General features: G+C 30.3%; 1 protein-coding gene across 1 annotated transcript in view; it reads right to left on the bottom strand.

Annotated features, from left to right (window-relative positions):
* The window catches only part of LOC136034766 (dynein heavy chain, cytoplasmic-like), a gene marked incomplete in the record, with an annotated part of 269,617 nt that overhangs the window by 107,805 nt on the left and 135,930 nt on the right, over window positions 1-25,882 (bottom strand). Inside the window, 1 exon segment of the mRNA XM_065716167.1 lies at window positions 833-1,055. Within this exon segment, the coding sequence (XP_065572239.1) occupies window positions 833-1,055 (223 nt within the window).

The following is a 25,882-nucleotide window of genomic DNA, read 5'->3' as shown; positions in this document are numbered from 1 at the left end:
TGTTCTCAGCCTTGGCACTCCTTGAGGCCCTTGGTTACCTAGTCAGAAGACATATCAAATATTAGAGGCAATGATCAACACTTCAAAAATCCATACAGACTGGGTTTTAAGAAACACACAACCTTCTCAGCGGTAGAAAAAAAAAAGGTAATTTATGCTCAATAACAGCGGAAATAAATGAAATTTTAACTCAAAATTTTGTTAAATTTTGTTAAATTTAATGAAAAAAAATCATGTTAAATTTCAACATGTGATTGTCATCATAACTGAAGCTATACATAGATAAAACTTTATTTGATATAAAGATGGGATGGACTATTAGCTAAATCAAGCTAACAATTTTAGTACAATGAATTTTGCATAATAGGCATGGTCAATTACAAAGATAAAAAACTGCTAATCTTAGTAATGTGGAAATAGGAAAGAGCTATCAAATGAATCTACAGGGCGAAATACATTCAAGGGCAATATTTAGAGCAGTGAAGTACTTTTCACTTGAGGATCACTATTGGTAACTCTTAGCAAGCGAGTTCAAAGATTGAAGATCGAATTTTGGCTGACTTAACATTGCGCTAAACTAACAATGTTCCCCAGATTTTTCAATAAATGCAACATAAATTGCCAGCATTTTACTGTTTTAACAAATTTGCCAGCCCCAGCCAACTAAATTCCTGCATAAGTGCCTGCCTTACTTAGGTGACAGAAGAAATTCACCATTTACAAAAACTAACGAACATGTTGGATGACATAAGTTTTTACGCATAAACACAATCGACTTGTTAAAAGATGAACAACACCCATTTCATAATACTTCAGATGTGAAAGTACTCACAAGGTATTCAAGCTTTTTCCGGCGAATTGGTGGCTGTTCTTGCAGGACTGAATCAGCTAAAACGGCCAACATATCCTCGATTTTCGCAACTGCATTTTTCAGAACATCATAACCACCTGTGGTTGCAGATAACAAAGCTTGCTCAATATCTTCTGTCCAAGTCACTTGTACAACCAGGATGCATATCTGCGCTTCGTAACGGTCGCACCATTCGGCAATTGAGCTGTAAAAAAAACAGCAACAAATGTTTAAAGCCATTAAATTGAGCATACTAAAAAGAATGTTAAATATTTATGCTACAAATCGAGCTTAGACAAATAAAATTGTAAAGCACTTGACTCCAAACAAAAAAAAGTATTTAGAAAACCAAACATTGATCCATTAAAACCAGCTTCATATTTTTTCTTTTGTTTTTTGGAAGCCATTAACATTCATCTATTCTGAGTATCTTACTTTTTTGTAGTCTCCAGCAAGGGTTCTGCCTGTCGAGAAAAAGATATCAAGTAGGAATGTTAAGATTAAGCCCTTTAATGTTAAAAATCTCCCTAAAATTACCCTTGTCTCAGTCCTATGTCTCAAAATAAAAGTTTGAACAGCAGTGTATTCTTTTCCGTCACCTTAAAGCGCATCAAATACAAAACAAAATGACAATAAATAAAAACAAATAAAAAAGCCAAAAAGACCATATGAGCCTTACCCCGCCCCTTTTTCCCCAAAAGAAAATTGACCAAGTCTGAGAACCAAATAAAGACAATGGCTTTTACTTGCTAATAAAAAAAAAAATATGGCTTTTCAACTAAAAGTAAGGAACAACAGTGAAACTTAAAAAGAACAGAATTTATTATGTATATGAGGGGGTCGCCTCCTCCTCAGTACTCTTACGCTAAAGTTAGACTTTTTGTTCCAATTATTTAAGAATGATTCCTGATACACAAGGACCGTTTAAATAGAATCATAAGCTTTTCAAAAATCGAAAACACTTTAGCGTAAAGAGGGAGGTAATGAGGAGGGGGCAATCCCCTCATATACGTAATAACTTCTGTTCGTTGTAAGTTTCAATGTTGCTCCTTACTTTCACTTGATTTTTTTTTATTTAATTTCTGATAGTTTTTAAATTAATGATGGGAAATTCAGCTCCCCCTCCCACAGGAAATTCCCTTCTACCATGAAAACTCCCCCCTGGAAAGATTAACGCACATGAGCAACCCAAACCGAAAATCACGCATTTTTGTATATAGAGCTTGAAACCTCTACAGCAGAGTTCTCTGATATTCTGAATCTCACGATGTAATTTTTATTAGGATCACTTGATTTTGTTTGGGATATTTCCCTCCTTTTTCAAAAATTAGTCAAATTTCTCAGGCTCGTAAATTTTGATGGGTTACCTTAAACTTCATGAGCTTTATATATTTTGAATCAACATCAAAATCGAATTCTTTTGATGTATCTATTATTATTAAGGCTCTGTTTCTTACAGTTTCAGGTACTGTTGAGCCGCATCGCTCCTTTCCTACCATTAAATAAAAAAAACAAGTTTTTTTAACTGAAAGTAAGGAGCAAAATTAAAACTTAAAACGAACAGAAATTACTTCGTATATGAAAGGGGCTGCTTCCTCACCAACATCCCGCTCTTGACGCTAAAGTTTGACTCTTTCTCTGAACTCTTCTTTTTAAAACAGTAAAAAACTTTAGCGTAAAGAGCGGGATGTTGGTGAGGAAGCAGCCCCTTTCATATACGAAGTAATTTCTGTTCGTTTTAAGTTTTAATTTTGCTCCTTACTTTCAGTTAAAAAAACTTGTTTGTTTTTTTATTTAATTTCTGAACGTTTTTCAATCAATGCATGTTTTGATTTTGGCTCTCCGCAGAGGAATAATTTAGCATAACGAAAATATACTCTACGCACATATAGTTTCTGAGGTTCACTAAAAAACTGCCAAACCGGACAAAGAGAAAGGAGATGAGGTACAACTAGGCTATTATAAATTTTCGCAAGATTTAATTTATCAATGTGTTTAATATTAGATACTTTTTGCTAAATGACTTTCTCATAATTTTGATTGAATGATTTTGAGAAAAAAGAGCGGGGGAGGAAGCCTAGTTGCCCTTCGATTTTTTGGTTAATTAAGATAAAGGCAACTAGAACTTTTAATTTTTTACGAATCTTTTTTTTAGTAAAAGATATACGTTACTTATAAATTAGCTTACGTAAAGTAGTTTTGTATTCTCATGTTTTTATTACATATATGAGGGGATTCGCCCCCTCGTCAGTACCTCGCTCTTTACACTAAAGCTTAGATTTTGTCCCAATTCATAAAGACTGACCCCTGAATCACCAAAGCCGTAAAATAAATAGTTGAAATTACTAAAAATACTTTAGCATAAAGATCGGGGTATTAGGAGGAGGTGAGCTCCTCATATGGGTAATAATTTCCGTTCGTTTTAAGTTTTAATGCTGCTTTTTACTTCCAGCTGAAAAAAAACTTTTTCATATTTCTTTTTTCATTGTTTTTTTTTTAATAATGCTAGTAAATCCTGCGCTCCCTTCATGGAAATTTTCTTCTACCATGACAAATTCCTCGATGGAAAGCTCCCCCAGCCTATCCCCCTATTCTCAACCCCTCCCCCAACCAAAAAATCCTACTGAAAACGCCTACACACTTCCCAATAACCATTACTATATGTACGCACTGGTCAAATTTTGTAACTTGTAGCCCCTCCCCCAGGGACTGTGGGGGAGTAAGTCATCCCAAAGACATAGTTTTTATGGTTTTTGACTATGCTGAACAAAATGGCTATCTCAAAATTTTGATCCGTTGACTTTAGGAAAAACATGAGCGTGGGAGGGGGCCTAGATGCCCTCCAATTTTTTTGGTCACTTAAAAAGGGCACTAGTCCGTTTTCGTCACTTAAAAAGGGCACTAGTTTCATTTCCGTTAGAATGAGCCCTCTAGCGACATTCTAGGACCACTTGGTCGATACGATGACCCCTGGGGAAAAAAAAAACAAACAAAAAAACAAACAAACAAATAAACACGCACCCGTGATTTGTCTTCTGGCAAAAAATACAAAATTCCACATTTTTGTAGATAGGAGCTTACAGTAGGGTTCTCTGAGACGCTGAATCTGATGGTGTCATTTTCGTTAAGATCCTACGACTTTTAGTTGGTGTTTCCCCCTATTTTCCTAAATAAGGCAAATTTTCTCAGGCTCGTAACTTTTGATGGGTAAGACTAAACTTGATGAAACTTATATATTTAAAATCAGCATTAAAATGCGATTCTTTTGATGTAGCTATTGATATCAAAATTCAATTTTTTAGAGTTTTGGTTACTATTGAGCTGGATCGCTCCTTACTACAGTTCGTTACCACGAACTGTTTGATATTCAACATTGCATTTCAAATCCTCCAATAACGATTCAATTTGTCAAAGAAATTCACTAACAATTTCTTGTTAGCTTAAGAAAACGCAAATTATCTTTAAAAATCATTCGATGAATCCTGCCCCAGCTTTTACAACGCTGATTCATTTTTTAGAGAAACTTAATAACAATTTGAGCCAGCATTTGTTTCTTCCTTTTTTTTTACCACTCCAGAACGCAATTATCATTAGCCTATAATAGTTTCCTAAATCCTACATTATCACTCTTTGAATTGCGTATCATATTTTCCAACAACCATTCAATTTATTGGAGAAAGACGATAAGAATTCTCCGTTAGCTTACAAAAACACAAAAAACAGCAGGGATTCGTTTTTTGAATGGTGTGCTTCTTCAACAACGATTCTATTTGCTAGGAAAATTCGCTAACAATTTTGGCTATCGAACTTTTGCTAGCTCATAAAATGCAATTATCAATAAAATAGCTTGCCAAATTCTAAATAGCCCCTTTCTGAATATTGCGTTTCAAATCCTCCAACAGCAATTTGATTTGTTAGAGAAATTCGAAAACAAATTTTTGTTAGCTTACAAAAACGGTAATTATCAGGAAGATTTTTTTGCTGAATTCTCCATTATCAGTTTTTAATATTGTGCTCCAAGTTTTCAAACAATCCAAAAAGGAAAATTCACTAACATTTTTAGCCATCAATTTTTGTTAGCTCACGAAAACCCAATCATCAGTGAAATCGCTTACTCATTAGTGCATTATCTTTTTTTGAATATTGTGTTTAATTTTTTGAATCTCTTTTTGATTTTTGAATATTGAACACAATTTGATTCTTAAAAAAAAATCGATCTCATTTTTTTTAGCTAACGAAAACACTATTATCAGTAAAAATTTTCGCTGAATTCCACCATTACTTTTTGAAGACTGAGCTTCATATTCTCCAACAATGAATGGATTAGTAAGAGATTCGCTAACAATCTTTCGTTAGCTCACGAAAACACAACCATCAATAAAATTTTTCGCTGAACTCTAATTTAATAGTTTTTGAATACTAGGCTTCAAATTCTGAAGCAACATTTTCGGCCTTCGTCGAACAATTCGATTTGTGGGAAAAAACTCTTCTGGAGAAAAATGACATTAAAAAGATTTGAGCAATCCTTTTTCGTAATTAAATTCAATTAAAAAAGTATTCTTGATGAATAATTATTTCGTTCAAAATATTGTGTTTATATGTTTGATAAAATTAAATCTTATATTTACATCGAACAGGTCTATTTAAGGAGTGTACAGAGTACACATAGACTCTTCTAAATGGTAAAAAATTTTCTGCTATATGATAGAAGATCTTCAAATCTAGGTTTCTCATAGAATGTTATTATGCAGAAGGAGAGCGAATCGTCATAAAAATGAGGTAATAAACTGAAAAAATAAAGCTATACTTGAAATGACAACAAATACAAACACTAGACAAATCAGCATCAGCATAGAGCAATTAAATAATTAGCGCAGATACATAAAAACGCTAGATAGCAAAGTAACACTAAATGTAAACGCTGGAAACAGTAATTACCCAAAAAAGATCAAAGACCAAGAGAAGACCAACACAAAAGCAAAAAAAGCGACATTAAAACTTAAAATGAACAAAAATAATCTCGTGCATTAAGATAGCTACCGCCTTCCACTATCACACAATCCAAAGATTTTATAGTATTTATTTGCCACTCCTCTCAAATTTTAATATCGCTCTTTACTTTTCATAAGAAAGTTGTTTTGATAATTATTTAATAATAATAAAAAAAAAACTGTACAGGTTTTGGTTGTTATCGTGAAAACATTTCTCTAGCTTTGTAATCGTGACGTCATGAGCGAAACTGAAATGACGTCATGCTGAGTATATACTCATATGCAATATACGTAACCTTTTAGTGTATTTTTTTTTTGTACTTAAGGAGGAGGAAAAAAACATCTCAGGCAAATATTGTTGATTATTTAATACAATTTAAATGGTTATTTAAAAGGTAATTTTGTTTCTTTTTTAAAGCCGCAATAGAGAGAGAAAAAAAAAATCAATGATAGTAAATAGCTTCAGATTACTTCTTTAGAACTTTCTTAAGCATTTCACTTGTACCATTACCATTGATCTAGGGTAAGTAAATTTGATATTTGAAAGTATTTTATTTAATACTTTCGTCATGGAGGAAAAAGTGGGATCTCACGTAAATAAGTTTTATTATTTAAAAGTAAAAAATATTTAGTAATTTTATTATTCATTCTCTTTTCTTTTTTTCTTTTTAAGATAGTAACTATCTTAACATTTTATTAATCGGATTTTTTTTTCAGGTTCTTTTAAGAGGCACGATCGGAAGAAAAAGTGAGATCTAATGTAAGTTCCACTCTTAAAAAGTAACTGTATTTAGTATTTGATTAATTCAATCTCCTTTTTCCCGATTTTTTTTTTTAGGGGACCATTGGAAGAAAAATAGGATCTCAGGTAAATAATTTTTATTATTTAAAGGTAACTATCCTTAGTATTTTATTAATTCAATTTCCCTTTTTTGGGATTCTTTTACGACGCACGATTGGAAGAAAAAAGAGATCTCAGGAAAGTGTTTTACTATTAAAAAGTAACTGTCTTTATTAATTCTTTATGTATTTTATTAATTCAATTTTCTTTTTTCAGATTCTTTTACGAGCCAAAATTGGAAGAAAAAGCGGGATAAAGGCTAAGTAAGTTTTGCTATTGTAACTGTGTTTAGTATATTATTAATTCGATTTTCTCTTTTACAGGCTCTTTTACGAGACACGATTGGTGGAATATAAGGTAAGTAAGTTTTGCTATATAAAAGTAACCGTTTTTAGTATTTTATTAATTCAATTTTCTTTTTTTTAGCACAATTGGAAGAAAAAGTGGGAACTAAGGCAAATACGTTTTGCTATATAAAAGCATTTTATTAATTCAATTTTTTTCAGGTTCTTTTTCGAGGCAAAACTGGATGAAAAGGTGGGATCTAAGGTAAGTAAGTTTTGCTATATAATAGTAACTGTCTTTAGTATTTTATAAATTCAATTTTCTTTTTTTCAGGTTCTTTTACGAGGCAAAATAGGAAGAAAAAGTGGGATCTAATGTAAGTTTTGCTATACATAGTTTGGATCTAAGGTAAATACGTTTTGCTATATAAAAGTAACTGTCTTTAGTGTTTTATTAATTCAATTTTTTTTCAGGTTCTTTTACGAGGCAAAACTCGAAGATAAAGTAGGATCTAAGGTAAGTAAGCTTTGCTATATAAAAGTAACTGTCTTTAGTATTTTAACAAGAGCTAAGAGCTCCTATGGCACTTGTGACAAGGCGAGAAGAGCTAAGAGCCAAGAGATCATATGGTATGAGCTCTAACAAAATTCTATGAATTAATAGATTGATTTAAAAAGGAAAATAAGAGGCTTAATGCCGGTCAAGATTTAAAATAAGAGCTCTGAGTCACAAAGTCCTTCTAAATATCAAAATTCATTAAGATCCGATCACCCACTCGTAAGTTATAAACACCCAATTTTTTCTAATTTCTCCTCTCCCTTTTGCCCCCCAGATGGTCGAATCTGAGAAAACGACTTTATCAAGTCAAATTGTGCAGCTCCCTGACACGCCTACCAATTTTCATCGCCCTAGTACGTCCAGAAGCGCCGAACTCGCCAAATCACTGAACCCCTCCCCCCAACTCCCCCAAAGAGAGCGAATCCAGTACGATTCTGTCAATCACGTATCAAGGACATTTGTTTATTCTATCCATCAAGCTTCATCCCGATTCCTACACTCCAAGTGTTTTTCCAAGATTTCTCCCTCCAAATCCCCACAATGTCAAAAGATCTGGTCGGGATTTGAAATAAGAGCTCTGAGACATGAATTCCTTCTAAAAATCAAATTTCATTACGATCCGATCATCTATTCGTAAGATATAAATACTCCAATTTTCATGTTTTCCAAGAATTCCGGTTCCCCCTCCAACTCCCCCGAATGTCACAGGATCTGGTCGGAATTTGAAATTAGAACTTTAAAGCACAATATCCTTCTAAATATCAAATTTCATTAAGATCTGGTCACCCTTTCGTAAGTTACAAATACCTCAATTTTCAAAATTACCCCCCCCCCCAATTCCACCAAAGAGAGCAGATCCGGTCCAGTTATGTCAGTCACGTATCTTAGACAGGTTTCTATTCTTCCCATCCAGTTTCATCCTGATCTCACCGCTTTAAGTATTTTCTAAGATTTCCGGTCCCCCCAACTGCCCCCCCCCCCAATTACGCTTGATCCAGTTGAGATTTAAAATAAGATATAGGAGTTCCGAGGTCCTTCTAAATATGAAGTTTCATGAAGATCCGATCACTCCTTCGTAAGTTAAAAATACGTCATTTTTCTTATTTTTCAGAATTCCCCCCCCCCGCAATTGAGCGGATCCGTTCCAATTTTGTAAATCACGTATGCAAGACATCTGCTTATTTTTCTAACCAAGTTTCATCCCAATCCCTCCAATCTAAGCGTTTCCCATCATTTTAGGTCTCCCCACCCCCCCAACTACCCCAAAGAGAGCGGATCCGTTCTGGTTATGTCAATCATGTATCTAGGACTCTTGTTTTTTCCCCACCAAGTTTCATCCCGATCCCTCCACTCTAAGTGTTTTCCAATTTTTAGGTTTCTCCCTCCCAAACCCCCCCCCCCCCCCCAATGTCACCAGATCCTGTCGGGTTTAAAATAAGAGCTCTGAGCCACGATATCTTTCTAAATATCAAATTTCATTGAGATCCGATCACCCGTTCGTAAGTTAAAAATACCTCATTTTTTTATTTTTTCAGAAATACCCCCCCCCCCCCCCCCCAACTACCCAAAAGAGAGCGGATCCGTTCCGTTTATGTCAATCATCTATCTAGGACTTGTGTTTATTTTTCCCACCATGTTTCATCCCGATCCCTCCACTCTAAGTGTTTTCCAAGTTTTAGGTTTCCCCCTCCCAACTCCCCGCCCCCATCACCAGATCCGGTCGGGATTTAAAATAAGAGCTCTAAGACATGATATCCTTCTAAACATCAAATTTCATTAAGATCCGATCACCCGTTCGTAAGTTGAAAATACCTCATTTTTCTAATTTTTAAGAATTACTCTCCCCCCCAACTACCCCAAAGAGAGCAAATCACTTCCGATTATGTCAATCATGTATCTGGGACTTGCGCTTATTTTTCCCATCAAGATTCATCCCGATCCCTCTACTCTAAGTGTTTTCCAAGATTTTAGGTTTCCCCCTCCAACTCCCCCCAATGTCATCAGACCCAGTCGGGTTTAAAATAAGAGCTCTGAGACACAATACATTCCAAACATCAAATTTCATTAAGATCCAATCACCCGCTCATAAGTTAAAAATACTTAATTTTTTCTATTCTTTCCGAATTAACCGGCCCCTACTCCCCCCCAGATAGTAAAATGGGGAAAACGACTATTTCTAATTTAATCTGGTCCGGTCCTTGATACGCTTGCCAAATTTCATCGTCCTAGCTTACCTGGAAGTGCCTAAAGTAGCAAAACCGGGACTTTAGGTTTTCCCCCTCGAACTCCCCCCAATGTCATCGGATCCGGTCGGGATTTAAAATAAGAGCTTTGAGACACAATATCATTCCAAACATCAAATTTCATTAAGATCCAATCACCCGCTGATAAGTTAAAAATACTTCATTTTTTCTATTTATTGCGAATTAACCGGGCCCCCAATCCCCCCCAGATGGTCAAATCGGGAAAACGACTATTTCTAATTTAATCTGGTCCGGTCCCTGATACGCTTGCGAAATTTCATCGTCCTAGCTTACCTGGAAGTGCCTAAAGTAGCAAAACCGGGACCGACAGACAGACCGACAGAATTGGCGACTGCTATATGTCACTTGGTTAATACCAAGTGCCATAAAAATTCGATTTTTTTTTCAGGAACTGTCTTTAGGCAAAATTGGAAGCAAAAGTGGGATCTATGGTAAGCAAGTTCTGTTACATAAAAATAACTGTCTTTAGTATTTTATTAATTCAATTTCTCTTTTTCAGGTTCTTTTACGAGGCACAATTGGAAGAAAAAGTAGGATCTAAGGTAAGTAAGTTTTGCTATATAAAAGTAACTGTCTTTAGTATTTTATTAATTCGATTTTCTTTTTTTAAGGCTCTTTTACGAGACGAAAATGGATGAAAAAGTGGGATCTAAGGTAAGAAAATTTTGCTATATAAAAATAACTGTCTTCAGTATTTTATTAATTCGATTTTCTTTTTTTCAGGTTCTCTTACGAGGCAAAATGGGAAGAAAAAGCGGGATCTAAGGTAAGTAAGTTTTGCTATATAAAAGTAACTGTCTTTAGTATTTTATTAATACGATTTTCTTTTTTTCAGGTTCTTTTACGAGGCACAATTGGAAGAAAAAGTGGGATCAAAGGTAAGTAAATTTTGCTATATAAAAGTAACTGTCTTTAGTATTTTATTAATTCGATTTTCTTTTTTTCAGGTTCTTTTACGAGGCAAAATTGGAAGGAAAAGTGGGATCTAAGGTAAGTAAGTTTTTTATATAAAAGTAATTATCTTTTGGTATTTTACTAATTCAATTTTCTTTTTTTCAGGCTCTTTTACGAGACAAAATTGGAAGAAAAAATGGAACCAAGATCATTGAGTTTTGCTATATAAAAGTAACTGTCTTTAGTAATCTATTGATTCGAATTTCTTTTTTTCAGATTCTTTTACGAGGCAAAATTGGAAGCAAAAGTGGGATCTATGGTAAGCAAGTTCTGTTACATAAAAATAACTGTCTTTAGTATTTTATTAATTAAATTTCTCTTTTTCAGGTTCTTTTACGAGGCACAATTGGAAGAAAAATTAGGATCTAAGGTAAGTAAGTTTTGCTATATAAAAGTAACTGTCTTTAGTATTTTATTAATTCGATTTACTTTTTTTCAGGTTATTTTACTAGGCAAAATTGGAAGAAAAAGTGGGATCTAAGGTAAGTAATTTTTGCTATAGAAAAGTAACTGTCTTTAGTATTTTATTAATTCGATTTTCTTTTTTTAGGCTCTTTTACGAGACAAAATTGGAAGAAAAAATGGAATCTAAGATCATTGAGTTTTGCTACATAAAAGTAACTGTCTTTAATAATCTATTAATTCGATTTTCTTTTTTTCAGATTCTTTTACGAGGCAAAATTGGAAGCATAAGTCGGATCTAAGGTAAGTAAGTTTTGTTATATAAAAGTATATATATAAAAGTATGTTATATAAAAGTTTTATATAAAAAGTTTGTTATATTGTTATATAAAAGTAAGTCTAGTATATTTTTAATTGGATTTTCTCTTTTTCAGGCTCTTTTACGAGACATGATTGGCAGAAAAAGTGAGAAATAAGCTAATTAAGTTTTGCTATATAAAAGTAACTGTCTTTAGTATTTTATTAATTCGATTTCTTTTTTTTTCAGGTTCTTTTATGAGGCACAATTGGAAGAAAAAGTGGGATCTAAGGTAAGTAAGTTTTGCTATATAAAAGTAACTGTCTTTAGTATTTTATTAATTCGATTTTCTTTTTTTCAGGCTCTTTTGCGAGACGAAATTGGATGAATAAGTGGGATCTAAGGTAAGAAAATTTTGCTATATAAAAATAACTGTCTTCAGTATTTTATTAATTCGATTTTCTTTTTTCAGATTCTCTTACGAGGCAAAATGGGAAGAAAAAGCGGGATCTAAGGTAAGTAAGTTTTGCTATATAAAAGTAACTGTCTTTAGTATTTTATTAATACGATTTTCTTTTTTTTTCAGGTTCTTTTACGAGGCACAATTGGAAGAAAAAGTGGGATCTTAAGTAAGTAAGTTTTGCTATTTAAAGTAGCTGTCTTTAGTATTTTATTAATTCGATTTTCATTTCTTCAGGTTCTTTTACGATGCAAAATTGGAAGACAAAGTGGGATCTTAGGTAATTAAGTTTTGCTATATAAAAGTAACTGTCTTTAGTATTTTATTAATTCGATTTTCTTTTTTTTCACGTTCTTTAAAGATGCAAAATTGGCAGAAAGAGTGGAATCTAAGGTAAGTAAGTTTTGCTATATAAAAGTAACTGCCTTAAGTATTTTATTATTTCAGTTTTCTTTTTTTCAGGTTCTTTTACAGGGCACAATTGGAAAAAAAAGGAAAAGCAAACTTATTAGTTTGCTTTGTAATCGTGACGTCATGAGCGAAACTGACATGATGTCATGCTGAGTATATATTCATATGCAATATACGTAACCTTTTAGTCTATTTTTTTGTACTTAAGGTGGAGGAAAAAAACACGCACGATTGGAAGAAAAAAGAGATCTCAGGTAAGCGTTTTACTATTAAAAAGTAACTGTCTTTATTAATTCTTTATGTATTTTATTAATTCAATTTTCTTTATTTTAAGCATTTCTTTTTTTTAGAGTCTAGTATATTATTAATTGGATTTTCTCTTTTTCAGGCTCTTTTACGAGACACGATTGGCGGAAAGAGTGGGATATAAGGTAAGTAAGTTTTGCTATAAAAGTAACTGTCTTTAGTATTTTATAAATTCAATTTTCTTTTTTTCAGGTTCTTTTACGAGGCACAATTGGAAGAGAAAGTGGGAACTAAGGTAAATACGTTTTGCTATATAAAAGTAACTGTCTTTGGCATTTTATTAATTCAATTTTTTTCAGGATCTTTTACGAGGCAAAACTGGATGAAAAAGTGGGATCTAAGGTAAGTAAGTTTTGCTATACAAAAGTAACTGTCTTTAGTATTTTATAAATTCAATTTTCTTTTTTTCAGGTTCTTTTACGAGGCAAAATAGGAAAAAAAGTGGGATCTAATGTAAGTAAGATTTGCTATATATAGTTTGGATCTAAGGTAAATACATTTTGCTATATAAAAGTAACTGTCTTTAGTATTTTATTAATTAATTTTTTTCAGGTTCTTTTACGAGGCAAAACTCGAAGAAAAAGTAGGATCTAAGGTAAGTAAGTTTTGCTATATAAAAGTAACTGTCTTTAATATTTTATAAATTCAATTTTCTTTTTTTCAGGTTCTTTTACGAGGCACAATTGGAAGAAAAAGTGGGATCCAAGGTAAGTTTTGCTATATAAAAGTAACTGTCTTTAGTATTTTATTAATTTAATTTTCCTTTTTTTAGGTTCTTTTACGATGCAAATTGGAAGAAAAAGTGGGATCTAAGGTAAGTAAGTTTTGCTATATAAAAGTAACTGTCTTTAATATTTTATAAATTCAATTTTCTTTTTTTCAGGTTCTTTTACGAGGCACAATTGGAAGAAAAAGTGGGATCCAAGGTAAGTTTTGCTATATAAATGTAACTGTCTTTAGTATTTTATTAGTTCGATTTTCTTTTTTTCAGGTTCTTTTATGCGGCAAAATTGAAAGAAAAAAAGGGATCTAAGGTAAGTAAGTTTTGTTATATAAATGTGACGTTAGCTAGTATATTATTAGTTTGCTTTGTAATCGTGACGTCCTGAGCGAAACTGACATGACGTCATGCTGAGTATATATTCATATGCAATATACGTAACCTTTTAGTCTATTTTTTTGTACTTAAGGTGGAGGAAAAAAAACACGCACCATTGGAAGAAAAAAGAGATCTCAGGTAAGTGTTTTACTATTAAAAAGTAACTGTCTTTATTAATTCTTTATGTATTTTATTAATTCATTTTTTTTCAGGTTCTTTTACGAGCCAAAATTGGAAGAAAAAGTGGGATCAAAGCTAAGTAAGTTTTGCTATATAAAAGTAACTGTGTTTAGTATATTATTAATTCGATTTTCTCTTTTTCAGGCTCTTGCACGAGACACGATTGGCAGAATATAAGGTAAGTAAGTTTTGCTGTATAAAAGTAACTGTCTTTAGTATTTTACTAATTCAATTTTCTTTTTTTTTTAGCATTTCTTTTTTTTAACGTCTAGTATATTATTAATTGGATTTTCTCTTTTTCAGGCTCTTTTACGAGACATGATTGGCAGAAAAAGTGGGAAATAAGGTAAGTAAGTTTTGCTATATAAAAGTAACTGTCTTCATTATTTTATAAATTCAATTTTCTTTTTTTCAGGTTCTTTTACGAGGCAAAATAGGAAGAAAAAGTGAGATCTAATGTAAGTAAGATTTGCTATATATAGTTTGGATCTAAGGTAAATTCATTTTGCTATAGAAAAGTAACTGTCTGTAGTGTTTTATTAATTCAATTTCCTTTTTTCAGGTTCTTTTACGAGGCACAATCGGAAATAAAAGTGGGATCTAAGGTAAGTAAGTTTGGCTATACAAAAGTAACTGTCTTTAGTATTTTATTAATTCGATTTTCTTTTTTTTGGCTCTTTTACGAGACAAAATTGGAAGAAAAAGTGGGATCTAAGATGAATAAGTTTTGCTATATAAGAGTAACTGTCTTTAGTATTTTATTAATTCGATTTACTTTTTTTCAGGCTCTTTTAGGAGACGAAATTGGAAGAAAAAAAGGCATCTAAGGTAAGTTTTACTATATAAAAGTAACTGTCTTTAGTATTGTATTAATTCGATTTTCTTTTTTTTAGGCTCTTTTACGAGACAAAATTGGATGAAAAAGTGGGATCTAAGGTAAGTAAATTTTGCTATATATAAAAAAAGTAACTGTCTTTAGTATTTTATATATTCGATTTTCTTTTTTTCAGGTTTTTTTACGAGGCAAAATTGGAAGGAAAAGTGGGGTCTAAGGTAAGTAAGTTTTTTATATAAAAGTAATTATCTTTAGTATTTTACTAATTCAATTTTCTTTTTTTCAGGGTCTTTTACGAGACAAAACTTGAAGAAAAAATGGAATCTAAGATCACTGAGTTTTGCTATATAAAAGTAACTGTCTTCAGTAATCTATTAATTCGATTTTCTTTTTTTCAGATTCTTTTACGAGGCAAAATTGGAAGCAAAAGTCGGATCTAAGGTAACTAAGTTTTACTATATAAAATTAATTGTCTTTAGTAATTTATTAATTCGATTTTCTTTTTTTTTCATGTTCGTTTACGATGCAAAATTGGAAAAAATAGTAGGATCTAAAGTAAGTAAGTTTTGCTATATAAAAGTAACCGTCTTTAGTATATTATTAATTCAATTTTCTTCTTTTCAAGCTCTTTTACGAGACACGATTGGCAAAAAAAGTGGGATCTAAGGTAATTAAGTTTTGCTATATAAAAGTAACTGTCTTTAGTATTTTATTAATTCGATTTTCTTTTTTTTTTCAGGTTCTTTTATGAGGCACAATTGGAAGAAAAAGTGGGATCTAAGGTAAGTAAGTTTTGCTATATAAAAGCAACTTTCTTTAGTATTTTATTAATTCAACTTTCTTTTTTCAGGCTCTTTTACGAAGCACAATTGGAAGAAAAAGTAGGATCTAAGGTAAGTAAGTTTTGCTATATAAAAGTAACTGTCTTTAGTATTTTATTAATTCGATTTCCTTTTTTAGGTTATTTTACTAGGCAAAATTGGAAAAAAAAGTGGGATCTAAGGTAAGAAAATTTTGCCATATAAAAATAACTGTCTTTAGTATTTTATTAATTCAATTTTCTTTTTTTAGCATTTCTTTTTTTTAAAGTCTAGTAAATTATTAATTGGATTTTCTCTTTTTCAGGCTCTTTTACGAGACATGATTGGCAGAAAAAGTGAGAAATAAGGTAATTAAGTTTTGCTATATAAAAGTAACTGTCTTTAGTATTTTATTAATTCGATTTTCTTTTTTTTTTCAGGTTCTTTTATGAGGCACAATTGGAAGAAAAAGTGTGATCTAAGGTAAGTAAGTTTTGCTATATAAAAGCAACTTTCTTTAGTATTTTATTAATTCAACTTTCTTTTTTCAGGCTCTTTTACGAGACAAAATTGGAAGAAAAAATAGAATCTAAGATAATTAAGTTTTGCTATATTAAAGTAACTGTCTTTAGTAATCTATAAATTCGATTTACTTTTTTTCAGATTCTTTTACGAGGCAAAATTGGAAGCAAAAGTGGGATCTAAGGTAAGCAAGTTCTGTTACATAACAATAACTGTCTTTAGTATTTTATTAATTCAAATTCTCTTTTTCAGGTTCTTTTACGAGGCACAATTGGAAGAAAAAGTAGGATCTAAGGTAAGTAAGTTTTGCTATATAAAAGTAACTGTCTTTAGTATTTTATTAATTCGATTTACTTTTTTTCAGGTTATTTTACTAGGCAAAATTGGAAGAAAAAGTGGGATCTAAAGTAAGTAATTTTTGCTATAGAAAAGTAACTGTCTTTAGTATTTTATTAATTCGATTTTCTTTTTTTAGGCTCTTTTACGAGACAAAATTGGAAGAAAAAGTGGGATCTAAGGTAAGTAAGTTTTGCTATATAAAAGTAACTGTCTTTAGTATTTTATTAATTCGATTTCTTTTTTTCAGGCTCTTTTGCGAAACAAAATTGGATGAAAAAGTGGGATCTAAGGTAAGAAAATTTTGCTATATAAAAATAACTGTCTTCAGTATTTTATTAATTCGATTTTCTTTTTTTCAGGTTCTATTACGAGGCAAAATGGGAAGAAAAAGCGATTTTCTTTTTTTCAGGCTCTTTTGCGAGACGAAATTGGATGAAAAAGTGGGATCTAAGGTAAGAAAATTTTGCTATATAAAAATAACTGTCTTCAGTATTTTATTAATTCGATTTTCTTTTTTTCAGGTTCTCTTACGAGGCAAAACGGGATGAAAAAGCGGGATCTAAGGTAAGTAAGTTTTGCTATATAAAAGTAACTGTCTTTAGTATTTTATTAATACGATTTTCTTTTTTTTCAGGTTCTTTTACGAGGCACAATTGGAAGAAAACGTGGGATCTTAAGTAAGTTTTGCTATTTAAAGTAGCTGTCTTTAGTATTTTATTAATTCGATTTTCATTTTTTCAGGTTCTTTTACGATGCAAAATTGGAAGACAAAGTGGGATCTTAGGTAATTAAGAAGAAAAAGTGGGATCTAAGGTAAGTAATTTTTGCTATAGAAAAGTAACTGTCTTTAGTATTTTATTAATTCGATTTTCTTTTTTTAGGCTCTTTTACGAGACAAAATTGGAAGAAAAAGTGGGATCTAAGGTAAGTAAGTTTTGCTATATAAAAGTAACTGTCTTTAGTATTTTATTAATTAGATTTTCTTTTTTTCAGGCTCTTTTGCGAGACAAAATTGGATGAAAAAGTGGGATCTAAGGTAAGAAAATTTTGCTATATAAAAATAACTGTCTTCAGTATTTTATTAATTCGATTTTCTTTTTTTCAGGTTCTCTTACGATGCAAAATGGGAAGAAAAAGCGGGATCTAAGGTAAGTAAGTTTTGCTATATAAAAGTAACTGTCTTTAGTATTTTATTAATACGATTTTCTTTTTTTCAGGTTCTTTTACGAGGCACAATTAGAAGAAAAAGTGGGATCAAAGGTAAGTAAATTTTGCTATATAAAAGTAACTATCTTTAGTATTTTATTAATTCGATTTTCTTTTTTTCAGGTTCTTTTACGAGGCAAAATTGGAAGGAAAAGTGGGATCTAAGGTAAGTAAGTTTTTTATATAAAAGTAATTATCTTTTGGTATTTTTTGGTATCTTTTGGTATCTTTTTTTCAGGTTCTTTTACGAGGCACAATTAGAAGAAAAAGTGGGATCAAAGGTAAGTAAATTTTGCTATATAAAAGTAACTATCTTTAGTATTTTATTAATTCAATTTTCTTTTTTTCAGGCTCTTTTACGAGACAAAATTGGAAGAAAAAATGGAACCAAGATCATTGAGTTTTGCTATATAAAAGTAACTGTCTTTAGTAATCTATTGATTCGAATTTCTTTTTTTCAGATTCTTTTACGAGGCAAAATTGGAAGCAAAAGTGGGATCTATGGTAAGCAAGTTCTGTTACATAAAAATAACTGTCTTTAGTATTTTATTAATTAAATTTCTCTTTTTCAGGTTCTTTTACGAGGCACAATTGGAAGAAAAATTAGGATCTAAGGTAAGTAACTTTTGCTATATAAAAATAACTGTCTTCAGTATTTTATTAATTCGACTTTCTTTTTTTCAGGTTCTATTACGAGGCAAAATGGGAAGAAAAAGCGGGATCTAAGGTAAGTAAGTTTTGCTATATAAAAGTAACTGTCTTTAGTATTTTATTAATACGATTTTCTTTTTTTTGGCTCTTTTACGAGACAAAATTGGAAGAAAAAGTGGGATCTAAGGTGAATAAGTTTTGCTATATAAGAGTAACTGTCTTTAGTGTTTATTAATTCGATTTAATTTTTTTCAGGCTCTTTTAGGAGACAAAATTGGAAGAAAAAAAGGCATCTAAGGTAAGTAAATTTTACTATATAAAAGTAACTGTCTTTAGTATTGTATTAATTCGATTTTCTTTTTTTTTAGGCTCTTTTACGAGACAAAATTAGATGAAAAAGTGGGATCAAAGGTAAGTAAATTTTGCTATATAAAAGTGACTGTCTTTAGTATTTTATTAATTCGATTTTCTTGTTTTTTGGCTCTTTTACGAGACAAAATAAAATTTACGAGACAAAAATTATCTAAGGTAATTAAGTTTTGCTATATAAAAGTACCTGTCTTTTATATTTTTTTAATTCGATTTTCTTTTTTTTTCAGGTTCTTTTATGAGGTACAATTGGAAGAAAAAGTGGGATCTAAGGTAAGTAAGTTTAGCAACATAAAAGCAACTTTCTTTAGTATTTTGTTAATTCAACTTTCTTTTTTCAGGCTCTTTTACGAGACAAAATTGGAAGAAAAAATAGAATCTAAGATAATTAAGTTTTGCTATATAAAAGTAACTGTCTTTAATAATCTATTAATTCGATTTTCTTTTTTTCAGATTCTTTTACGAGGCAAAATTGGAAGCAAAAGTGGGATCTAAGGTAAGCAAGTTCTGTTACATAAAAATAACTGTCTTTAGTACTTTATTAATTCAATTTCTCTTTTTCAGGTTCTTTTACGAGGCACAACTGGAAGAAAAAGTAGGATCTAAGGTAAGTAAGTTTTGCTATATAAAAGTAACTGTCTTTAGTATTTTATTAATTCGATTTACTTTTTTTCAGGTTATTTTACTAGACAAAATTGGAAGAAAAAGTGGGATCTAAGGGTAAGTAATTTTTGCTAGTAACTGTCTTTAGTATTTTATTAATTCGATTTTCTTTTTTTAGGCTCTTTTACGAGACAAAATTGGAAGAAAAAGTGGGATCTAAGGTAAGTAAGTTTTGCTATATAAAAGTAACTGTCTTCAGTATTTTATTAATTCGATTTTCTTTTTTTCAGGCTCTTTTGCGAGACGAAATTGGATGAAAAAGTGGGATCTAAGGTAAGAAAATTTTGCTATATAAAAATAACTGTCTTCAGTATTTTATTAATTCGATTTTCTTTTTTTCAGGTTCTCTTACGAGGCAAAATGGGAAGAAAAAGCGGGATCTAAGGTAAGTAAGTTTTGCTATATAAAAGTAACTGTCTTTAGTATTTTATTAATACGATTTTCTTTTTTTTTCAGGTTCTTTTACGAGGCACAATTGGAAGAAAAAGTGGGATCTTAAGTAAGTAAGTTTTGCTATTTAAAGTAGCTGTCTTTAGTATTTTATTAATTCGATTTTCATTTTTTCAGGTTCTTTTACGATGCAAAATTGGAAGGCAAAGTGGGATCTTAGGTAATTAAGTTTTGCTATATAAAAGTAACTGTCTTTAGTATTTTATTAATTCGATTTTCTTTTTTTCACGTTCTTTAAAGATGCAAAATTGGCAGAAAGAGTGGAATCTAAGGTAATTACGTTTTGCTATATAAAAGTAACTGCCTTAAGTATTTTATTATTTCAGTTTTCTTTTTTTCAGGTTCATTTACAGGGCACAATTGGAAAAAAAAGGATCAAAGGTAAGTAAGTTTTGCTATATAAATGTAACTGTTTAGTATTTTATTAGTTCGATTTTCTTTTTTTCAGGTTCTTTTACGAGGCAAAATTGGAAGAGAAAGTGGGAACTAAGGTAAATACGTTTTGCTATATAAAAGTAACTGTCTTTGGCATTTTATAATTCAATTTTTTTCAGGATCTTTTACGAGGCAAAACTGGATGAAAAAGTGGGATGTAAGGTAAGTAAGATTTGCTATATATAGTTTGGATCTAAGGTAAATACATTTTGCTATATAAAAGTAACTGTCTTTAGTATTTTATTAATTAATTTTTTTTCAGGTTCTTTTACGAGGCAAAACTCGAAAAAAAAGTAGGATCTAAGGTAAGTAAGTTTTGCTATATAAACATAACTGTCTTTAGTATTTTATTAATTCAATTTTCTTTCAGGTTCTTTTACGAGGCAAAACTCAAAGAAAAAGTAGGATCTAAGGTAAGTAAGTTTTGCTATATAAAAGTAACTGTCTTTAATATTTTATAAATTCAATTTTCTTTTTTTCAGGTTCTTTTACGAGGCAATATTGGAAGAAAAAGTGGGATCCAAGGTAAGTTTTGCTATATAAAAGTACCTGTCTTTAGTATTTTATTAATTTAATTTTCCTTTTTTTTTTTAGGTTCTTTTACGATGCAAATTGGAAGAAAAAGTGGGATCTAAGGTAAGTAAGTTTTGCTATATAAAAGTAACTGTCTTTAATATTTTATAAATTCAATTTTCTTTTTTTCAGGTTCTTTTACGAGGCACAATTGGAAGAAAAAGTGGGATCCAAGGTAAGTTTTGCTATATAAATGTAACTGTCTTTAGTATTTTTTAGTTCGATTTTCTTTTTTTCAGGTTCTTTTACAAGGCAAGAGATCTCAGGTAAGTGTTTTACTATTAAAAAGTAACTGTCTTTATTAATTCTTTATGTATTTTATTAATTCGATTTTCTTTTTTTAGGCTCTTTTACGAGACAAAAGTGGAAGAAAAAGTGGAATCTAAGGTAAGTAAGTTTTGCTATATAAAAGTAACTGTCTTTAGTATTTTATTAATTCGATTTTCTTTCTTTCAGGCTCTTTTGCGAGACAAAATTGGATGAAAAAGTGGGATCTAAGGTAAGAAAATTTTGCTATATAAGAATAACTGTCTTCAGTATTTTATTAATTCGATTTTCTTTTTTTCAGGTTCTCTTACGAGGCAAAACTCAAAGAAAAAGCGGGATCTAAGGTAAGTAAGTTTTGCTATATAAAAGTAACTGTCTTTAGTATTTTATTAATACGATTTTCTTTTTTTCAGGTTCTTTTACGAGGCACAATTGGAAGAAAAAGTGGGATCTTAGGTAAGTAAGTTTTGCTATTTAAAAGTAGCTGTCTTTATTATTTTATTAATTCGATTTTCATTTTTTCAAGTTCTTTTACGATGCTAAATTGGAAGAAAAAGTGGGATCTTAGGTAATTAACTTTTGCTATATAAAAGTAACTGCCTTAAGTATTCTATTATTTCAGTTTTCTTTTTTTCAGGTTCTTTTACGAGGCACAATTGGAAGAAAAAAAAGGATCAAAGGTAAGTAAGTTTTGCTATATAAATGTAACTGTCTTTATTATTTTATTAGTTCGATTTTCTTTTTTTCAGGTTCTTTTACAAGGCAAAATTGGAAAGTAGAAAAAGATTTTCTTTTTTTCAGGTTCTTTTATGCGGCAAAATTGAAAGAAAAAATGGGATCTAAGGTAAGTAAGTTTTGTTATATAAAAGTAACGTTAGCTAGTATTTTATTAGTTTGCTTTGTAATCGTGACGTCATGAGCGAAACTGACATGACGTCATGCTGAGTATATATTCATATGCAATATCTTTTAGACTATTTTTTTGTGCTTAAGGTGGAGGAAAAAAACACGCACGATTGGAAGAAATTAGAGATCTCAGGTAAGTGTTTTACTATTAAAAAGTAACTGTCTTTATTAATTCTTTATGTATTTTATTAATTCAATTTTCTTTTTTCAGGTTCTTTTACGCTTTTACGAGGCACAATTGGAAGAAAAAGTGGGATCCAAGGTAAGTTTTGCTATATAAAAGTAACTGTCTTTAGTATTTTATTAATTTAATTTTCCTTTTTTTTAGGTTCTTTTACGATGCAAATTGGAAGAAAAAGTGGGATCTAAGGTAAGTAGGTTTTGCTATATAAAAATAACTGTCTTTAGTATTTTATTAATTCGATTTTCTTTTTTTTCAGGCTCTTTTACGAGATATGATTGGGAAAAAAAAGTGGGATTTAAGGTAAGAAGTTTTGCTAAAGAAAAGTAACTGTCTGTAGTTTTTTATTAATTCAATTTCCTTTTTTCAGGTTCTTTTACGAGGCACAATCGGAAATAAAAGTGGGATCTAAGTAAGTTTTGCTATACAAAAGTAACTGTCTTATTTTATTAATTCGATTTTCTTTTTTTGGCTCTTTTACGAGACAAAATTGGAAGAAAAAGTGGGATCTAAGGTGAATAAGTTTTGCTATATAAGAGTAACTGTCTTTAGTGTTTTATTAATTCGATTTAATTTTTTTCAGTCTCTTTTAGGAGACAAAATTGGAAGAAAAAAAGGCATCTAAGGTAAGTAAATTTTACTATATAAAAGTAACTGTCTTTAGTATTGTATTCATTCGATTTTCTTTTTTTTTAGGCTCTTTTACGAGACAAAATTAGATGAAAAAGTGGGATCAAAGGTAAGTAAATTTTGCTATATAAAAGTGACTGTCTTTAGTATTTTATTAATTCGATTTTTCTTTTTTTTGGCTCTTTTACGAGACAAAATTGGAAGAAAAAGTGGGATCTAAGGTGAATAAGTTTTGCTATATAAGAGTAACTGTCTTTAGTATTTTATTAATTCGATTTACTTTTTTTCAGGCTCTTTTAGGAGACAAAATTGGAAGAAAAAAAGGCATCTAAGGTAAGTAAGTTTTACTACATAAAAGTAACTATCTTTAGTATTGATTACTTCGATTTTCTTTTTTTAGGCTCTTTTACGAGACAAAATTGGATGAAAAAGTGGGATCAAAGGTAAGTAAATTTTGCTATATAAAAGTAACTGTCTTTAGTATTTTATTAATTCGATTTTCTTTTTTTCAGGTTCTTTTACGAGGCAAAATTGGAAGGAAAAGTGGAATCTAAGGTAAGTAATTTTTTATATAAAAGTAATTATCTTTTGGTATTTTACTAATTCAATTTTCTTTTTTTCAAGCTCTTTTACGAGACAAAATTGGAAGAAAAAGCGGGATCTAAGATAAGTATGTTTTTTATATAAAAGTAACTGTCTTTAGATAATTAAGTTTTGCTATGTAAAAATAACCGTCTTTAGTAATCTATTAATTCGATTTTCTTTTTTTCAGATTCTTTTACGAGGCAAAATTGGAAGCAAAAGTGGGATCTATGGTAAGCAAGTTCTGTTACATAAAAATAACTGTCTTTAGTAATTTATTAATTCAATTTCTCTTTTTCAGGTTCAGTTTCTTTTTCAGTTTTCTCTTAGTATTTTATTCATTCGATTTTCTTTTTTTCAGGTTCTTTTATGAGGCAAAATTGGAAGAAAAAGTGAGATCTAAGGTAAGTAAGTTTTGCCATATAAAAGCAACTGTCTTTAATATTTTACTAATTCAATTTTCTTTTTTTCAGGCTCTTTTACGAGACAAAATTGGAAGAATAAATGGAATCTAAGATAATTAAGTTTTGCTATATAAAAGAAACTGTCTTTAATAATCTATTAATTCGATTTTCTTTTTTTCAGATTCTTTTACGAGGCAAAATTGGAAGCAAAAGTGGGATCTAAGGTAAGTAAGTTTTGCTATATAAAAGTAACTGACTTTAATATTTTATAAATTCAATTTTCTTTTTTTCAGGTTCTTTTACGAGGCACAATTGGAAGAAAAAGTGGGATCCAAGGTAAGTTTTGCTATATAAATGTAACTGTCTTTAGTATTTTATTAGTTCGATTTTCTTTTTTTCAGGTTCTTTTACAAGGCAAAATTGGAAAGTAGAAAAATATTTTCTTTTTTTCAGGTTCTTTTATGCGGCAAAATTGAAAGAAAAAAAGGGATCTAAGGTAAGTAAGTTTTGTTATATAAATGTGACGTTAGCTAGTATTTTATTAGTTTGCTTTGTAATCGTGACGTCATGAGCGAAACTGACATGACGTCATGCTGAGTATATATTCATATGCAATATACGTAACCTTTTAGTCTATTTTTTTGTACTTAAGGTGGAGGAAAAAAACACGCACCATTGGAAGAAAAAAGAGATCTCAGGTAAGTGTTTTACTATTAAAAAGTAACTGTCTTTATTAATTCTTTATGTATTTTATTAATTCATTTTTTTTTCAGGTTCTTTTACGAGCCAAAATTGGAAGAAAAAGTGGGATCAAAGCTAAGTAAGTTTTGCTATATAAAAGTAACTGTGTTTAGTATATTATTAATTCGATTTTCTCTTTTTCAGGCTCTTTTACGAGACACGATAACGTCTAGTATATTATTAATTGAATTTTCTCTTTTTCAGGCTCTTTTACGAGACATGATTGGCAGAAAAAGTGGGAAATAAGGTAAGTAAGTTTTGCTATATAAAAGTAACTGTCTTCATTATTTTATAAATTCAATTTTCTTTTTTTCAGATTCTTTTACGAGGCAAAATAGGAAGAAAAAGTGAGATCTAATGTAAGTAAGATTTGCTATATATAGTTTGGATCTAAGGTAAATACATTTTGCTATAGAAAAGTAACTGTCTGTAGTGTTTTATTAATTCAATTTCCTTTTTTCAGGTTCTTTTACGAGGCACAATCGGAAATAAAAGTGGGATCTAAGGTAAGTAAGTTTGGCTATACAAAAGTAACTGTCTTTAGTATTTTATTAATTCGATTTTCTTTTTTTTTGGCTCTTTTACGAGACAAAATTGGAAGAAAAAGTGGGATCTAAGGTGAATAAGTTTTGCTATATAAGAGTAACTGTCTTTAGTATTTTATTAATTCGATTTACTTTTTTTCAGGCTCTTTTAGGAGACGAAATTGGAAGAAAAAAAAGGCATCTAAGGTAAGTTTTACTATATAAAAGTAACTGTCTTTAGTATTGTATTAATTCGATTTTCTTTTTTTTTAGGCTCTTTTACGAGACAAAATTGGATGAAAAAGTGGGATCTAAGGTAAGTAAATTTTGCTATATATAAAAAAAGTAACTGTCTTTAGTATTTTATATATTCGATTTTCTTTTTTTCAGGTTTTTTTACGAGGCAAAATTGGAAGGAAAAGTGGGATCTAAGGTAAGTAAGTTTTTTATATAAAAGTAATTATCTTTAGTATTTTACTAATTCAATTTTCTTTTTTTCAGGGTCTTTTACGAGACAAAACTTGAAGAAAAAATGGAATCTAAGATCACTGAGTTTTGCTATATAAAAGTAACTGTCTTCAGTAATCTATTAATTCGATTTTCTTTTTTTTAGGTTCTTTTATGAGGCACAATTGGAAGAAAACGTGGGATCTAAGGTAACTAACTTTTACTATATAAAATTAATTGTCTTTAGTAATTTATTAATTCGATTTTCTTTTTTTTTCATGTTCGTTTACGATGCAAAATTGGAAAAAATAGTAGGATCTAAGGTAAGTAAGTTTTGCTATATAAAAGTAACTGTCTTTAGTATTTTATTAATTCGATTTACTTTTTTCAGGTTATTTTACTAGGCAAAATTGGAAAAAAAGTGGGATCTAAGGGAAGAAAATTTTGCCATATAAAAA

This window comes from Artemia franciscana, chromosome 13, assembly GCF_032884065.1.
Source record: "Artemia franciscana chromosome 13, ASM3288406v1, whole genome shotgun sequence".
In the NCBI taxonomy this organism is placed as follows: domain Eukaryota; kingdom Metazoa; phylum Arthropoda; class Branchiopoda; order Anostraca; family Artemiidae; genus Artemia; species Artemia franciscana.
This window is presented reverse-complemented; position numbering and strand designations above follow the sequence as displayed.